The sequence below is a fragment of the Corythoichthys intestinalis genome, chromosome 13 (assembly GCF_030265065.1).
Source record: "Corythoichthys intestinalis isolate RoL2023-P3 chromosome 13, ASM3026506v1, whole genome shotgun sequence".
Lineage (NCBI taxonomy): Eukaryota > Metazoa > Chordata > Actinopteri > Syngnathiformes > Syngnathidae > Corythoichthys > Corythoichthys intestinalis.
In genome coordinates, this window is record NC_080407.1 from 8050867 (window position 1) to 8069265 (window position 18399).

General features: G+C 41.2%; 1 protein-coding gene across 1 annotated transcript in view; it reads right to left on the reverse strand.

Annotated features, from left to right (window-relative positions):
• The window catches only part of grm8a (glutamate receptor, metabotropic 8a), a 389718-nt gene that overhangs the window by 365441 nt on the left and 5878 nt on the right, over positions 1-18399 (reverse strand). Inside the window, exon 2 of the mRNA XM_057856119.1 lies at positions 3458-4209. Coding sequence (XP_057712102.1) covers positions 3458-3994 — 537 coding nt within the window. The 5' untranslated portion in view covers positions 3995-4209. The remainder of the gene's footprint in view (positions 1-3457; positions 4210-18399) is intronic.

The window sequence follows — 18399 nt, forward strand, 5'->3', positions numbered from 1 at the left end:
TGCAGATTATTAAGTTTCAACTTAATATGTCTTGTGTCATCGCCACTGACTTTACACCGCACGCTTCCGCCAAGCACCGGCTGATAAGGATAATCCTCCAAAGAAGAAACATACCACAAAAAAAAAAAAAAACATCCTAGATAGCATCCTCAGTGTAAACTGATAGTTGGAAGTTAATTCCCTGAAAACGATGGAGAAACTTTCGAGGTTCTCGCCGTCGAAGGAGCTTAAAGAATAAACCACTTCATGCTCATGAGACAAATAGACTTTGGAGGGAGTGCAGATGCTGATAGCCAACACAGATGCTATCAAAAGAGCTTCTCGTCAATTCCTCGTGTTGTTTTCAAGCCGTTCCGGAAGCGCCGCTTCGCACTTAAGACGACGAGCTGGCGTTTTTCATCAAGATATTCTAAGTGTGTTATTTACTTGAAGTTTTGGACAACGATCTGTTGTTTGAATCGCTTTTGTCTTTGAAGAGCGCGCAGAAACTCGCGCGAGCGACTCGGCTTTGTGAGCCCCTCGGGTCGAGTGGGCGTCAAGCTGTGACTGGCGCTGTCAGATTAGCCCATTTTTAAATCATCGACATATGTTTTACTGCAGCGTGCCATGTCCTACATATATATACTATTTTCAGACTGCCATGTATTCACAGGCTAAAGCCTACAGCGAGCGATAGAATCTTGTAGCGTATAATACAAAGCGCCATAGGCCTCGCATTTGATACCATCGTGGAGACTCCCACACGAACACTGCGGCAACATTGGCATACACGCGGACCCGCACGCGGGAGGGCTTCTCATCATACAAGGCGAGCACACATAGTTGTACATATGCTCGCAAACAAGATGGTAAATCGTATTAGGCAAATGAGCGCCAGGCAGCGCAGAGTCGTCTCTGTTCGCTTATTGTGACAGATCCTGGCTTAAAACCGCAAAGTCGCTGGTGTTTAATATGCAAATCTTCATCAAAAAGCAGCAGATACTTGTTTGCGAGTACGATAGTAAAGAGGAAGGAAGCACTCATGGTTCTTAGCTAATAATGAACTCCCCAAAATTCAATTGTGACGAGCATTTATCCGAAAACCTCACCCACCCACGTCACACTTACCCGACCGCAACTCAATAAAAGCAACGCTTGACCTCCGTAATTGACATGAATGTCCTCATGATGCACGGTTGGCCTTGCTGAAAGCTCTCCGGCAAGCGCCTGACAAACAGACCGGCTCTCACAGGGACGCTCAATTAGGCCCCCTCGTCGCACACAAAGGGACGCCCACGTGCTCGCAAACCGTTAAAAAACCTGTTGACACATTTCAGCTGTAATTGAGTGAATGTTTGGCACATTTGTTTCAGGACGCACATCAACGAATGAGCAGCAGACCAATACTGGCCGATTCTCAGACATGTGAGGTTTGTTGGAAAAGTTCCAGAAATAATAGTAGTAGTAGTATGACTTATCGTCTCCAGTTAACCCAAGATGTGACGGCCAACTACTGCACATTCGGTGAAATGGGGGCGGGAACAGTGGACGACTACTAATGTTGATGCTTGAATTTTAAATAACTTTGGCCAATAAGACAGCCATCTCCAAAGTGCCTTTGCCTGACATTCAGCCCAATATCATCAAGGACTGAGGGAATTTTGGTGTCTTCTTCAGGCAGTCATCTTTGTAAATCTCACTGGAACAGCACCAAACAAAAGTTCCAGCATCATCACCTTGTCAAGAGTCAAGAATCTGCATTGGACAAGGTGTCAAAAGTCAAGAATCTGCATTGGAAAAGATGTCAAGAGTACAGAATCTGCATTGGACACGGTGTCAAGAGTCAAGAATCTGCATTGGACAAGCCGCCAATGCGGATTCTTGACTGTTGACACCTTGTCCAATCTGCATTGGACATTATTCCACATTAGGCCTGGTGCCCCTTAGTGGGAACAGGAATCTGCATTGGACAAGGTGTCAAGAGTCAAGAATCTGCACAAGCCACCAATGCAGATTCTTCAAGGTGTCAAGAGTCAAGAATCTGCACAAGCCACCAATGCAGATTCTTGACTCTTGACACCTTCTCCGACGCAGATTCTTGACTCATGACACCTTGTCCAATGCAGATTCTTGACTCTTGACAAGGTAATGATGCTGAAACTTGTTTGGTGCCATTCCAGTGAGATTTACAAAGATGACTGCCTGAAGAAAACCTCAAAATTCCCTCAGTCCTTGGCGATATGGGGCTGCATGTCAGGCAAAGGCACTGAGGAGATGGCTGTGGTTAAATCTTCAATCTTCAATAAATGCACAAGTTTACATTGCAATTTTAGACCGCTTTCTTATCCCTTTAATTCAAAATATGGTTGTCATTTTCCAAGATGACAATGCATCATGCCACAGAGCTCAAACTGTTAAAGCATTCCTTGGAGAAAAACTCAGAAATGGGAGGAAGCTGAAGTCAAGGTATGTGACAGAACTGTGCAAAATTGCCTAAAGGAAATGGATTTTCATGCAGGAAAGCTAAAAGGAAAACGTCATTGACACTTAAACAGAAAAGAACAAGACCACAATGAGCTAAGGAGAGGCAATCATGGACTGTAAATGACTGGATGAAGGTTGTTTTCAGTGACGAGTCAAGGATCTGCATTGGACAAGGTGATGACGCTGGAACTTTTGTTTGGTGCCGTTCCAGTGAGATTTCCAAGATAACTGCCTAAAGAAAACCTCAAAATTCCCTCAGTCCTCGATGATATGGGGCTGCATGTCAGGCAAAGGCAGTGTGGTTAAATCTTCAACAAATGAAAATATATTAGGGGATAATGAAATCATTTTTCCAAGATGACAATGTATCATGCCACAGAGCTAAAACTCTTAAAGCATTCCTTGGAGAAAGACTCATCCGGTCAAATAGCCAAGATCTCAACCCTATTGATAACCTGTGGTGGAAATTGAGAAAAAAATGGTCCACAGCAAGGCTACAAACTGCAAGGACGATCTGGCAACTGCAATCAAAGAGAGTTGGCACCAAATTGATTAGGAATACTCATCAAGTCCATGCCTCAAAGACTGCAAGCTGTCATAAAAGCCAGAGGTGGTGGTACTAAATACTAGAGATGTGTTGTGATTGTTATTTCTTTGTTTGTCTCTCATGATTCCATATTTTTTTCCTCAGAATGGAGTGATTCCATTTATATTTCCCTGCACTTGCTCTATAAAATTAACATTTACTGACCACTACAATGTTTTTTATTCATTTATTTTAGAGTTTCTGAATACTAAAGAGTTGCAATTTTGAACCAATTCATTATTTTTTTCAAGCTTTTTATCCGAGTTTGTTCTACATGATAAAATGTCTGAGCGAGATTCCTCGTCCGAGACTGGTGATTCCATACTTTTTGCTTGGGGTTGTAAAACTGAGAATCAAATTACTGAGAAACAGTCAAAACATACTGTATCTTTACATGTCTGGTCTTACCTTAAACAGTCGCAGGATGTTGGCTACCATGATAGACACAGAGCTGGCCGCTGCTCCGATCACGCCCACGATTTTATCTGGCTTGGTGAAGATGGGCGGGTCTCCGTTGGCGCAGCGCACGTCCGAGCCGTCCCTCTCAATAAGAGCTTGCACGAAGGTCAGCGACTGCTCCAGAGCGTACGTGTCCCTGGAGCATGTATCCAAGATCCGCGCCCCCAGCGTGATGTTGGGTAGCAGCTCGGGGTCCTTGTTGATCAGGTCGATGGCGAACATCATGGCCTCCAGACGGTGGATGCCCTTCTCCTTTTTGAGATCCCCGCAGGGTGTGCCACGATCACCCCGCGAGTGCACAGGAAACAAGCCGCCCAGGACGATGTCGCCGTCCAGCCGGATGGAGTGGGCGTACTCCGGCGCGGCTTGGGGGTCGATGGGCAGCCGTTGCGGCCAGACCACGGGGAGGAGACAAGCGTAGGAGGCTGCCAGCAGGATGAAGATGCCGGGGTTGGACTGGGGTTGAGGGTTTGATTGCGGCTCCATGATTTGCGGAGATGTCGGAAGGGTCAAGTACTCCAAAAGGAAGGGGGCGTCTACTGCTGGATGAGGTAGGGGGACAGGAGCCAAGGGGTGAAGCTAGCTGAGCCCCACGAGTGAGTCATATTCCAAAACAGACGCATCTAGAGGCGGGTATGGTTGACTTGGCTTCCAAGAATCTCTTCAGGTAGTCCATCCACTGGTTACATGTTCAGTCAAGCCTGGCGAGAGAAAGACAAGCTTGAATACAGCGCTCAAGACAACTGAGATGCAAGGTTATAAATACTGTAAAGAAATGTCCTGCTCCTCAACTCACTTCAACATGGTTCCTTGGCACCAACGTCTTTGCTTGACCAGAGCACAAAAACAGCCAATACTTTTCCCAGGAATAACACTGTCATAAGCACAGAGGTCACGTGGCCAATGGATGGAGAAAATATTAAAATATTATGTGACCCGAAGTGAATTAGCACATTATGCCTTATGATAAATTCAATCCGGGTCAAAGGGCGGTGTGATGAAGAATATATTATGTGACCCGAAGTGAATTAGCACATTATGCCTTATGATAAAGTCAATCCGGGTCAAAGGGCGGAATGATGGGGGAAATTATTATATTATGTATGATTGCTTCTGTGACCTAGATTGTAACAACTTCTATTGTCTTTTTACCTTGAGTTTCATAGTTAGGAGGGAATCTCACGAGATAACTTGTTTTGCACTCATAATACTTACCGTGGGAACACAACATCTGCTACTGGACGGCGCAACCTGGGAACCACACAAAGAAAAGCCCCTTTTTCGAGGGGCTGAACCAAAAGTAGCTTTGTCATTGGACGGGCCCGCGCCGCCTGGGGGCGAAGGTTGGCCGTCTCCGCCCCCGTGTGGCGCGTTCCTACAAAAACCGGGCATTTCCGGGCGACCAGTGAAGTCCGCCAGCGGGTCACGTACGGATCGCCTGGCTTTGTTCCTTCGCCGCCTTACCGGAGCGTTGGCTCCCGCTCATTTGTCAAGGTAAGCGATTGTCATTGCTAAGGGACACCTGGTTGTGCTGTAACGTAGCGCGGGGATTCTGGGATTGTTATGCTTGTTTTTGATGCTTGTTGCTTGCTCTTGTGGGATTGTAATCAATAAATCTCATTTATTCTGCATTTTCTATTCAATAAACATTGTCTATTGAGCAAAAGTGTGCCTGTTACTGATTCGCCGCGAACCTGGAAATCTCGGAAAACACCACTGCATTGGAAATTTCGTCTTTCTGAAACGAGCTCTGCCATCCCGTAATTAAAAACCGGCAAAAAGTCAGATTAGCTCCGAACGCGCATTCGCGAGGTTGAGGATCACGACAGATGGCGCCGCACCTGTTCAATCAAACACGGATTTAATGTGGCGTCATGTTTCTATTGGCAGGCGCGGCTCCCGAAAAGGAGCTCGCACCTCCGTCCCTGCGAGGAAGTCATAATATCTGGCATCACGCCGCTGTGGCTGGCGTTGAAAATTGCTTGTGACAAAGCGGCTGGCTCCTACATGACACGAGTGCTAATATGCTTTCATGAGCCCAGGCCCGAGGGAGTTATTCTCAATTTTTTCTGCGGCCCTGATCCGCAGTCACTTATTTTATTTATTGCACAGACTCCATTTAAAGGTGCGAAGCCATTGGTGTCTTAAGTGTGGAATTCTCTTGCATTTTCCCAGCCTGATAGTCCATTTCATGTGAAAAAAAACTGTACGGAAACTTTTAGTTCATCCCAAATGAAATGCCACCAAAGGCCAGTCGGTTTGTAATGATATTTCTTCCTATTCAGGGCATCTTTTTTTTAATTATTATTATTAGAACTGTCCCATTCCCCTCAATACTGACAGGCTTTTGTGGGCGGCCTAGAATACGCAGATTAGCCAACTAATTAGCTTTGTAGCTGCAGCACAAACAGCCCAGTGGAAAAGAGTCGGACTATTAAAAGAAAACGCTGGGCCTGTTTTGCCTTTACTGCCCACAGAGAGTGACTGAATGATGAATGAGCGCTGGATCGCCGGTCGTAGGACTTTGTTGCCAATGCTAAGCTAATTAGTACCTGCTATCTGTGGCTTAATTAGAAGCGCCGCGCTGGTCTCAATGCCAAAAAGTGAAGGGATGTGCCATTTTCTCACATTAAAGGAGCCTTAATATAAATTTGATAGGGGAGGGAAGCAAATAAATCAAATGAGATCACGTCTTTGCTTGAGCCAGTAGATAGATATTGACCATTTTGCGTAATGTGGCAAATGAAACTTCTAGGGACTCCATCACATCTTCAGGGCAAGCCAATGTGGGAGGCCAGTTACAACCGAATCAAAAGCAACTGTGCCCAATTTCATCTTTAGAGCTTCTAATAGGTTTACTACTGCGCTGGCAGCATGAATATCTCTCGCCGGCTCTCTTTTTGTGGATCCATCTCTAATTCAATTGTGCCCCAATTAATTCATCACTGCCTAGCCTCTACGAATGGAATTAGGTCAAAGCCACTACAGTACAAATGCAAGGCAAGCTGCAAGTGATGATTAAGAAACCGGCTTCATGTAGGTTGGCCAGATCTGCGAGCGCGCGCGGTGATGTTTCAGCCCGAGCGAGATATTGTTTACTCGACACTTTCTGCCCAGTAGGTCAAGCGTTTGATCATCTGACGCTTGCCTTCTTGGCGGTTTTTATCAGTGCGTCAGGGATCAAAAGTCACCATCGTAACGTGCCCTAATAGGTCCGGCGTTATCATGTTAGTAAGGTGAACATGTCAAATACTTCAAAATCAGAAGACTAAAATACTGAAAAATGAAAAAAGAAAATAGTCTGCGATGTTTGATCACTTTGAACATGCAATGTTTTGCTCAACAGTCGAAAAAGAATACCTCATATTTCAAAGATATTTGTCTTTTCTGCGCATTATCATAATTTTTAGGGCCCGAGCAACAACTGGTGCGAGAGCCCTATTGTAATGCAAAGGATTATTATTATTATTATGATTCCTTCTAATGGAAAATGAAAATGGACAATTTGAACATGCTCGAAAACTCAGCAAAATTTGCACATACTTAGTAATTTTCGATAATTTTGCAACCTTGCAAAAAAATTTAACAAAATGGCTCAGTGGCGCCCCCTTGAAATTTTCAAAAAGGCCTCTCCATTTAGGTTTTTTCAATATAGGGCTATGAAATTTGGGGAGTCGAAATTTTATCGATTTACGGGGTGCACATTTAAGACTTTTTCTCCGAGGGAGTTTGTTGGATTGTCTTCAAAATTGGTGAGACTGTTCAGGAGACATAAGAGATCTTAAGTTTTCAAAATGGTGCGTTTTCATTCATGGGTCTGACCTGGGCGGGTTGCCAAAGTCGGCCTTTTTTTGGGCAAAATGACAAACTCAGTAAATGACTAATAACTCCTTGATACTAGGTTCAATCGTTTTCATATCTGGTATGTATGGGAGGTATGACAGCCTGAACATGACTGCATTGAAATATACCCATTAGACCTGGAGCCCCCTAGTGGGAACAGGAAATGCCCCAAGATTTCTGCTCCAAACTTCCCGTGCTTGGTGAGAGTCTTACCCTGAGGAGTCCAGTAGTGGTCATTTGCATCAACTATGTAGCACCAACTAGTGGCAGCAGAATTTGAGGCCTTTACATGCTCGAAAACTAAAAACAATTTCTCATTCCAAAAAAAGAGACGAGTTTCAAGCATGTTAGGTTCTCATTAGATGATTAGAGGGGGGCTGTCTGCCACCACCCCGACCTGTGTGCCATCCGAGTTTGCGTGACGTCTGAGTTGCGCCAAAGTGCGAGGGCCCGTTCAGTCCTGCTTGCAGGCCTAGTTATTATTATTATTCCTTCTGCTCGAAAACTCTAAACCTAAATTTCGATAATTTTGCAACCTTGCAAAAAAAATGTAACAAAATGGCTCAGTGGTGCCCACTTGAAATTTTCAAAGAGGCCTCTCCATTTCGGTTTTTTAAACATAGGGCGATGAAACTTGGGGAGTCGATACCTTATGCAAAACTGCTCAAAAAGTCTCTGCCGCCATATTCCGAACCCAACAGGAAGTCGGGTATTTTGGATCAAATGTGGAATTTTTATCGACTTGCAGGGCGCACGTTTGAGACTGTGTTGCCTAGGAAGTTGGTTGGATCCTCCTGAAAATTGGTGAGACTGTTCATGAGACATATGAGATCTTAAGTTATCGAAACAGTTTTCATTCACGGGCCTGAACTGGGCGGAGTGCCTAAGTCGGCCATTTTTTGGGCAGTATGCCAAATTCAGTAAATGACTAATAACTCCCTGACACAAGGTGCAATCTTTTTCATATGTGGCATGTGTGAGAGGTATCCCAGCCTGAACACGACTGCATTGAAATATTCCCCACTTAGCCTGACGCCCCCTAATGGGAGCAGGAAATGATCCTTTTTTACAAGACAGGCTCCTCCTCCAAGGGAAAAAAAATCAACTGACCTTAAAACTGCACCAGAGGAGCATTAAAACATGTTCTCATCCCAAAAAAAGAGGCAACTTTCAAGCATGTTAGGTTTTCATTACATGATTAGAGGGGAGCGATCTGCCACCACCCCGACCTGCGTGCCGTCCCAGTTTGCGTGATGTCCGTGTTGCGCCAAACTGCGAGGGCCCATTCAATCCTGCTTGCAGGCCTAGTATGTTTTGTTTTTATACAGACTGTTTTTCAGATGAACAAAAATCTGAGAAATTTAGGTGCTATCTTTTTTTTTTTTTTTTAATCAGATTTTTTTTATTACCACTATAACTAATCCAGTATAAATGATTGTAACCTAAAGTGAACATTTGATCACTGAATTCATATACTGCTCCAAATAAAATAAAAAAACTAATAAATTAATTAAAAAATATATTTTTTTGTTTCAATTTACCGTAATTTTCGGACAATAAGACGCTCCTTTTTTCCTTTATTTTGAATCCTGTGGCTTATTGTCCAGTGCGGCTTATTTGTTGATTAATTTGGGTTCATAGGTAACACTTTATTTGACAGCGGCGTCATTAGACTGTCATAAGACCGTCATACGTGAGACTATCATGGGTCATTACTGAATGCTTATGACAAATGTCATTAAATGTCATCCGGCAAATTACCCTATTGGCCCGAATATAAGACGGCCCTGATTATAAGACGACCCCCTCTTTTTCAAGACTCAAATTTGAAAAAAGACTTTTTGAACACCAAATTAATTTTTGGACAGAAAATAATTACAGTACATCCGAAACAAATGATTATAACAATATATTTGAGAGAAAAAGCATGTTATTTTGTCTCATTCAAATCTTAATATCTGAACATTTAAATATGTAAACTGAAGTGCAATCACAACCATAAATGAATGGCTTCTGGTTTTTGAAATGTAAATAAACCAATCTATTGTGATAAAACAACAAAATTGCAATAACTGCATTAACCATCAAAGTGAAGTCTAACCAACTATAGTCTTGAAACAAATCTGAATAAGGAAAAACATTGCAATAAAATCATGCAAACTGGTAAAACTTCAGAGAGGCGCTGAGATCTGTCATGACAGAACATCGCTTCAATGATATCTGGCGCCATCTAGCGTCGTGAATGAGTATAATGTCTAGACTGTGTATATATAAGACGACCCCCTCTTTTTCAATCTTATTTAGATGCAAAAAAACACCATCTTATATCTTTTAATCCATTCAAAAGTGAGATAATTTGCCGGATAACACTGAATGACATCTGTTTTAAGCATTCAAAAATGCTCATGACAGTGTCATGTCATAATTATGATTGTCTAATGACAGTGTTATGGCGCTACTGTGAAATAAAGTGTTACCAAATACCATAACTATCAATTAATGAAACAACTGGAACAGTAACTGAAGAAATAATTAGCACAGAACATGAATTTTGATATTTACATCTGTAGCGCTGCAATGCATGCTGAGAGGCATGTTGGAAAACAACAGTGTTGACAACAGTTGGCAGCAGAGGTTGACTGTCTCCCTCAAAGGAGCAATGATGACCAAACGAAGCTTCTTGAAGCTTTGCAGCCAATTGGTTCAAAGCTTCATGGTGGTTCATTCGGTCTTATAACAGTCGTATTATGCCGCTGTCAAATAAAGTGTTATGGACGATTATCTTTTGGTCTCAATACAGTGAGGACAGCTGTGGCTTAAAACTCAAAACGTTAATGGCGGATTTGCGAGAAATTTATCATGGGGATTCGAAATTTTTCAACGAACAAGGGAAAACAACAGGATTTAGAGATGCAGGCTTTTTGAGTTGTTGCCAATGTTAATAAACATGTTCTCAACCAATATCGTTGCAATTTTGGAGTAAATGCTCCCCTGAGTCCATCGTAGTCAATCCCAATTTCTTTGGACGTAGCCTTGATAAAAGGTGCTTTCGTTTCGAGGGTGGCGGCTGACGAGTGCGTGACTGACTCATCCTTCCTCTTCATCGGACCGGCAGCGCGGAGTTTAGCTCACTCGCCGTTTCACTCTACCTTTTCCCCTTTTATTCCCGGCGCAGTCTCCTCCACGCTACTTCACCGCATCCCGACAACCGCCTCACCTCCCTTGTCTTATTTACTCCCCCTCCCCTGCCACTGTGCATCCCTGCCTCCACCTCCTCTTCTCCATCATCGCTCCATCACTCTAGTGCAGGCCTCCACTCGTCTCCTGGGAGCTAGCTGCTCTTTTCAGGAAGTGACAGTCCCCTCAAGCCCACCCCTCTCCCCCTTCATCATAGTACTATCGCGGATTGGATTTTCATCTTGTCATCACCTTTCATTGCTATTTTATCTCTTAAGGCATTCTCCTTGATGTGTGTTTTTTCCCCCTCAAGCGTCATATGCAACTACAACGCCTCACAACAAATACAATGCAGTATTACAACTTAAACATTGAAATGAAGAAAACAGATCAACAGTTGTCCTACTGTTGCAACTGCCCTTCCAATTGAAAACATACACACATATATATTTACCTATTATTATATTCTTGTATGCATATTTACTCATATAGTTAATAACTAGAATATATTCTTTCTCTTATATCCTAAAACACAGTGTTCTTTGTTCTACCACATACCATCTGGACTTAATTATCTCTGTGTGTTGGTCACAGAATTCAACAGCCCCCAACAGCCAGCTTCACATTACCTATTTCCAGATAAGGTTAAGTTTGTATTCTGACTTGGCCATAAGGCAGGACTAGGCTGCCTATTGGCTCTGACCACATCTGTTAACACAAATATATACGGGACAAGAAGGGGGGTGAGACACTTTCACAGAGCCCGTATCCGTGAAATGTCCTGGCCGGTCAGTATTTCCTCAATAAATGTATTTGAACATTTTCTGTAACTCTAGAATTGTGTGCCGTTCACTTCCTGTTTTTTCCACGAGAATAAAAGAACCTGAGAAAAGAGAAATCGTCTTTGACAGTTTTTACACGACTATTTTTCTTCAATTGGCGTTGTCGGCAGGATTCTCGCGGGAGTTGGCGGCACAGAATTCTGGAATTCGGCTCACTTGGGGACAGACGGTGTGGTACCAAAATAAGGTAGGAGTGTTACAAGATTGCACTGTTGCCTTATTACGCTGCTGCCCCGGAGGGGGTTGAATTTTTATTGAGGAAATTAATAATGTGTATGTTATTTATCTATTTATATATCGCGATTACAAAATGCATATAAGAACACCCTATGTGAGGTAGTTCCGGGCGTCTTTGACGACCCGTTTCGTGTTGTAATTAAGAACTCCCTATGTGAGGAGTTCCGGCAGGACCGATTTGCGTAAATCACGAGTAAAGTGCATTTCCAGCGTATATATGAAAACGCTGAGATCCTGGGATGGGCGGCATGAGCAACTCAAATTTGTTCCGCGGATGTTTGTTATTTGTCGTTGGTTTGTGTCAGTGTGTGTGGGGTGCCCCAACTTTTCTCTTCTTTGTCCTCTTTCTTTTCTTTCCTCTAATTGTGAGTGAAGTGAGCGCTCCTTATTCTGCTCTCCTGAGTGGAGAGGGAGCGCGGACAAACAAAGTAACTGTTTTTGAAATACTTAAATATCGAGTATAGGATAATAAATGAATCGCCTTTGTTCATATTCTGGCAGGCACCCGTGTGTGCCACGTGGCGCCTTTGATTAAGAAAAGGGGGATGGTGTTCAAAATTTAGGAGAGCGGGCCGCTGTGAGCCCCCCCTTGTTGTGTTCTGGCCAAACACAACAAGGGTGACTGAGAATATATTTAAGCCCTCTCTTTTTACTAGAACTAATATCAAATTGATAGTAATGGGGAACAACTGATTATTGAAATAGAATTTATGAATGAAATGAAAAGCGAGTGAGGTGAAATAAATAATAAACTAGTGAGCTTAATTGAGATCGATAGTATGATCTTTAGAGCTCAAAATGTTTTGTTAAACAACCTTAAAAGTAATGAGATTTGTTTAATTTGGCGGAAAATGACATGTCGAGACAATGATTATATTGTTTGATAAAATATGTTTACCTTAAGTTTTAAGACCAGCTAATGAGCTGCTAGACGACATTTTTTCTCTAATGTGTTTATTTAGTTCTAAACTAATGATTTATTCATTCACGAGCTCATAGATTGAAATAGGTTTAAATATCTGATTAAAATATGGAGCAAGGATTGTTGTGATTTGTGAAAATATTGTGCTAAGGAGGTAGTATTCTGATTTAAAATTATACATCGGTGGGAGATAATTTCACATTTGATTGATCAACAAATGTCGAAATTAAACTCCATCCGAGAACTCTAAACCAATAGCTTAATAATAATAATAAACTTCTCTGGAAGGCTGTTGAAGCGAGACTAAATCGGCAAAATCTTAACTGCAATCTATCAATTATGAAGAAACAGTTGGCACAGCTGTTATATTTATGCTAGAATTAAAAAAAATAAATATTGTAACAGGAGAACTGCAGAAGCAGTGAAAAAGGGAGGGGGGGCAGCGGAGCCCCAGCCCAGACGATGACCACGATAGCTGACACAGACTTGTTTTCACCCCCTCCCCTAATTGAAAGCAGATGGCAAAGGCCAGTCGGCTGCTGTCCTGTGACCAAATCCAAAAAAGATCCCAGACAAAGACTAGAAGTTGGAACTTAAATAGATACACCCTAACACCTGGAAATTAACTCATGATTCCAAATCAATAAGGTGAGTTAATTGACTTAAAATTGTTATTAAATGATTTTGACTTTTTGCAGAAACACTGCCAGAATTGGCTATCGACGGAGAGGTTTGGATCCAGGCACGAAGATAATTTATGGCCTGCGGTGCTGTAGTGAGACTGATATGTACTTGTTTATTTTTCACCAATTGGTTGACATTCTGTCTTATCCTAGGTTTAAATTTGTTGTTCTTGAACATTTGGTCTCCTGTCACTCCATTGTTTGCTGTTTTCCGAGACAGGTTCCCATCTTCCACACCAACCACTAAAGCTCCCCGACTTCTAACCTATGATGCCTACCAGATCTCACCTCGACTAATGCATAAGTATTTAGATTGATGACTAAGACACGAAGCTCAAGAATTGGGACCCATGGTGGGACATTGCCGTTTGGCAACTGATTGGACATGAGTTCAAATACCCCTTGACATGTATTCTTTAGGTACTGAATGTTTTTGTATACAGGTCACTGTGATCCGAGGGACCTGCTGACATTGGACTGCATCACGGTGAATCCAATCACATTTGAGGTAGCTTTGAATGGTTTTATTAATGTGCCCCTGTAACCAGGACAAGGGCACCACAAAGACGCTCAAGAAACTCCAGTGTTGATGATTTAATTCAAAGGTGGAAGTGACAAAGTACTAATTAATTTTAATGTAGATGGGACACTGAGAATTGGAAGCAGCCGAAGTAAATCTTAAAATTGACAAAGAGCAACTATTGATTCACGAAAGAATGAGAGGGGACCTGTCTTGAGTCATGTTCGAAATATTAGACGATATGCAATCTAATTTTGATTTTTAAGGACTTGAAAATGCCAAACTTTGCTAAAATGTAATCTTTTGGGTCACATGCTGATATAATCTGGCTATTTTTGACTTCAGCTGTGACCAAAATAATGGGATGAACGTTTTTATTAATTTCGTAATCTGGGATGTGAAGAGAAGTCCAATTTATGTAAATTTTGTTGTAATGAAATTATAGTGGGAAATAAGTGGCCATTTTCGTCGAGAGATGCCACAGCCAAATTTAATTGACAAATTACTAAAGAGGGAGCAGACAATTTTGAGAGAGGAAATAGACTTTATTTGGCATTACGCTAAACGACGTTATTCTGGGAAAATTGTTAATTTTGTAATCATGTAAGAATTTTGTTTGTACAGTTGGGAAAATTGCGTTTTCGTATGGCTTATGATGATTTCATATTTCCGTTGGAGGGAACAAATTTCCCAGAATAATACCAATTTTTATTTTTCATTTTCTTTTTGATTTTTTGATTTTTCATTTTATTTTTGATTCTTTGATTTTTATTTTTCATTTTTAAGTTCGAATGGTTTTGATAAATTGAGGCTCAAGTACTTTTGTTTGGCTAATAGCACGTACTATTGATTTTTCGGTTTCCGATTTTTATTCTTTGGAATTTTTAGCTTTTCATTTTTCTTAACTTTGAAGATAAGTTTCAAATGATCTTTTTCACTTTTGAAATTTTGTGTGATGAATTTTTGATTCAGATTTCCTTTTAATGTTTTCTTTTTCTTTCGCGACTTCGGTAATCTTACATTTTTATTTTGTTGTGGTTATTTTTTATTTTTTTAAATTTATAGAAGCCATTTTTGATTTGATATACCTTGCTTTGCGCGTTTAAATTTAACATCAGGCAAGGACTTAGTTAGGTCTACTCAACCACTTTCTCCATATGTGGGGTAGAGTGCCAAAGTTAGCTTGAGCCATGGTGACCTTAGCAGGCCTCCCTTGAAAGACTCCTGGTGGACTCCAACCGGACCGGAGCGGGCTGACTGAACCGTATTCCTTCTATCAGACTGGCAAAAACCCCATTACGCCAGGCTATTTATCCATCCAGCGACATACTGAAGTCCTACTAAGAGTTGGTTGAATCTTTCTGATGATATCGCGGAACAGAGGTTGTTTCACAGCCGGCAGAATATACTGGACCTTTGCTTCGTCTGACCATGGGGGAAGGGCATCCAGCTGTTGGCTCTGGAATTTGTTGCCGTTTTCCCTTAGGAAAACTGACTCTCTTCGCCATTTCAATACTGACTTCAAACTAGCCTTGTCGGATTTGCTATCTTTTCTCTGTCCTTGAATTTGTCACCAGTTTTTCTTATGTTTTCTTCTTTTAATATTACATTTGGTAGGATGTTTTCATTTGATTACATGATGATCCGGAGTGCCAGAAAGGCGTCTTCAAATGGATTAGATTTATTAATGTTGGTAATGTTTGCCTCTATGGGGTTTGCTCATTTTGTTTTTGTTGGGTATAATAATGATGATGTATTTACAAGGAAATTATTTCTTTTGAAATAATATTTTGTTTTTTAGTTTCAAAAGAGGGACATCATCATCATCATCATTATTATATACTGTACCTATGGGGGGTTGTGTTGATTTTTAAACTCTAAAGAAACATGATTATATTTTTATGTTTTGTTAATTATCTACTGACATATGGATAGTTTTTTTTTTTGAAGGTTTGATGGATCTGTGCTATCTGTTCAACTGAAAACATACAGATAATATGACACTACATATTCAGATGAGTTAAAACTTTTGCAAGCATATTGTTCAAGCACATTATTCTCCCATATTTTAAATGGAAGGGATTTAGTTTCTGTGTTAGTAATATGGTAGGAAGAAACAGATGAGTTATTGCTCTCCCAGGTGATAATGATTTGTCATATGTTCCAGGAGTTTGGAGATAGATGCTTTTGGGATTCTCCAGGTGGTAAGATTACATATATGATGACTTGAGAGGATAAGTGATGACAATTTGGCTATTTTCATGTCGTTTTTGAGTCCTGTCAACACCGTTGACAGGACGCACGGCCTTCGCCGGATGCACGGCCTCCATTACCATCGTGAGCTTGGTGACTCACTGATCTGGTGGGGCTGCAGGGTGACCCGGGTGTCAGCCCATGCTCTCCGAAGGTTAGATGATCGGAGGGCTGATTCAGTTCCCACTTGGACCCTGAGTGGGTGCACCCGTTGGCTTTAACTGGTGCGAGTTTCATCCCAGCCGAGGGTATTGTCCTTTCTGTGCGTGAAGGTTTTCAGGTTCCTTTGACATGAATGAATTTTAATTGTGACAGTTATCTTCCTGCCTGTAGAATTCCAACGAGCATTTTATTTAAATGAGGTCATTGAGTGATAGTTCTGATTAATGTTTAACTTGTATCACATTTAAACGGCCATTTTTATAGTATTAATACATATTTTTTCTTTCTTATGAGCAACTATGACGTTATAACCTACAAGAGCGACCAGCATTTTTTTTTTTTTAGATAGGCTGACTCATTTTATGTTTAATTGTTTATGATTTGATGTTTTACTATTGCATTCTGTGTTTTTAGTTGAACAGATTACAGCACAAAAGAGGGCGGTGTCAGTGTTTACAATAGTATAAGATATTGATGATTGCGTTTTGTTTTCTGAACTGCTTTCTTGACCACTGGACATTGCGTTAAGGATTGCGATTATTGTTTTCTTCAACACACATTGACAAAAAGGATTAGTTTCAACCTGAGCCATGGAATATCAACATGGAACTGACCCTTTTCCCGTGGAGTAAGTTATGAGCTCAATCCCTTATAACACCAAGGCCATGAGATTGCAGCGATGCTGACTTTAACTTTGCACACCTGTTTGGGACGGACTCTGGGAATTCGTGTGTGCTCGCCCTTGGGAAATGGGAATGTGTTTTGCTTTCTGGACTCAGATATTATGGTTTATTTTTTAATTGTTTATATTATACGTTTTTCGTTTCTTTGTTTTGCCGTTTTTGTCTCGTCACCTCTCACGTGGTTTGTGATGTATTTTTTCTTTGAGTTTACTTGGGTTTTGTTGTTGTTGTTTTTCTTTTGCTGATTTGTTGTTTTGTTTTTTAGTTGGGTGGATTCAATTTTTAATTTGAATCCAGAGAGGGATTGAAAACATACACACATATATATTTACCTATTATTATATTCTTGTATGCATATTTACTCATATAGTTAATAACTAGAATATATTCTTTCTCTTATATCCTAAAACACAGTGTTCTTTGTTCTACCACATACCATCTGGACTTAATTATCTCTGTGTGTTGGTCACAGAATTCAACAGCCCCCAACAGCCAGCTTCACATTACCTATTTCCAGATAAGGTTAAGTTTGTATTCTGACTTGGCCATAAGGCAGGACTAGGCTGCCTATTGGCTCTGACCACATCTGTTAACACAAATATATACGGGACAAGAAGGGGGGTGAGACACTTTCACGGAGCCCGTATCCGTGAAATGTCCTGGCCGGTCAGTATTTCCTCAATAAATGTATTTGAACATTTTCTGTAACTCTAGAATTGTGTGCCGTTCACTTCCTGTTTTTTCCACGAGAATAAAAGAACCTGAGAAAAGAGAAATCGTCTTTGACAGTTTTTACACGACTATTTTTCTTCACAATCAAAACAGATTGGACATCTGTCACTGTCAATGGCACTGCAACATGTTCACTCATACACATCATCACTTTTGACAAGTCACTTTGTCATTCTTTGCCTTATCAGAGGGTGCCGAGCTTCATTTACTAATAGCCGAAGACGGCACACGCTCATGTCGGATTTAAGCTTGGATTTACTTTCGATTGGATTTAATTACGAAAGCTGTACCGCATACAAACAGGAAGGATTGTCTCAGGAGAGATTTGTTCGAGGATTCAAGGTAAATATTCGATTTTTCGTACCATGCATGCGTGATTGAAGCATTTATTCGCAGGAATTTTCTTCTTTGTTTACAGATGAAGGGGGCAAATTTTCATAACTGACTAGCCTCATAATTATCTTTTGACCAAGAATCGAGACTGTTTTACGTCCATATCTATGAAAAATTAGGGGATTTAAGCATTTATTCACAAGAATTTTCACCAGAAAAGCTCTGTTTACGCCAGGCGGCCGCTAGCCTCATTCGCTAACAGAATAGCATTGTACTTGGTCAATATACGTAAAATAAGCGCTAACTGCACGGTTTCTCATCTTTTAACCAAGAATCAAGACTGTTTTCGGTCCATATCTATGAAGAAATCGGGGATTTAAGCATTTATTCACAAGACTTTTAGCCATGAAAGCTCCTTTTAAGCCAGGCGGCTGCTAGCCTCATTCACTAACATAGTAGCAATGTACTATGTCATAATACATAAAAAAAGAAAGAAAAAAAACG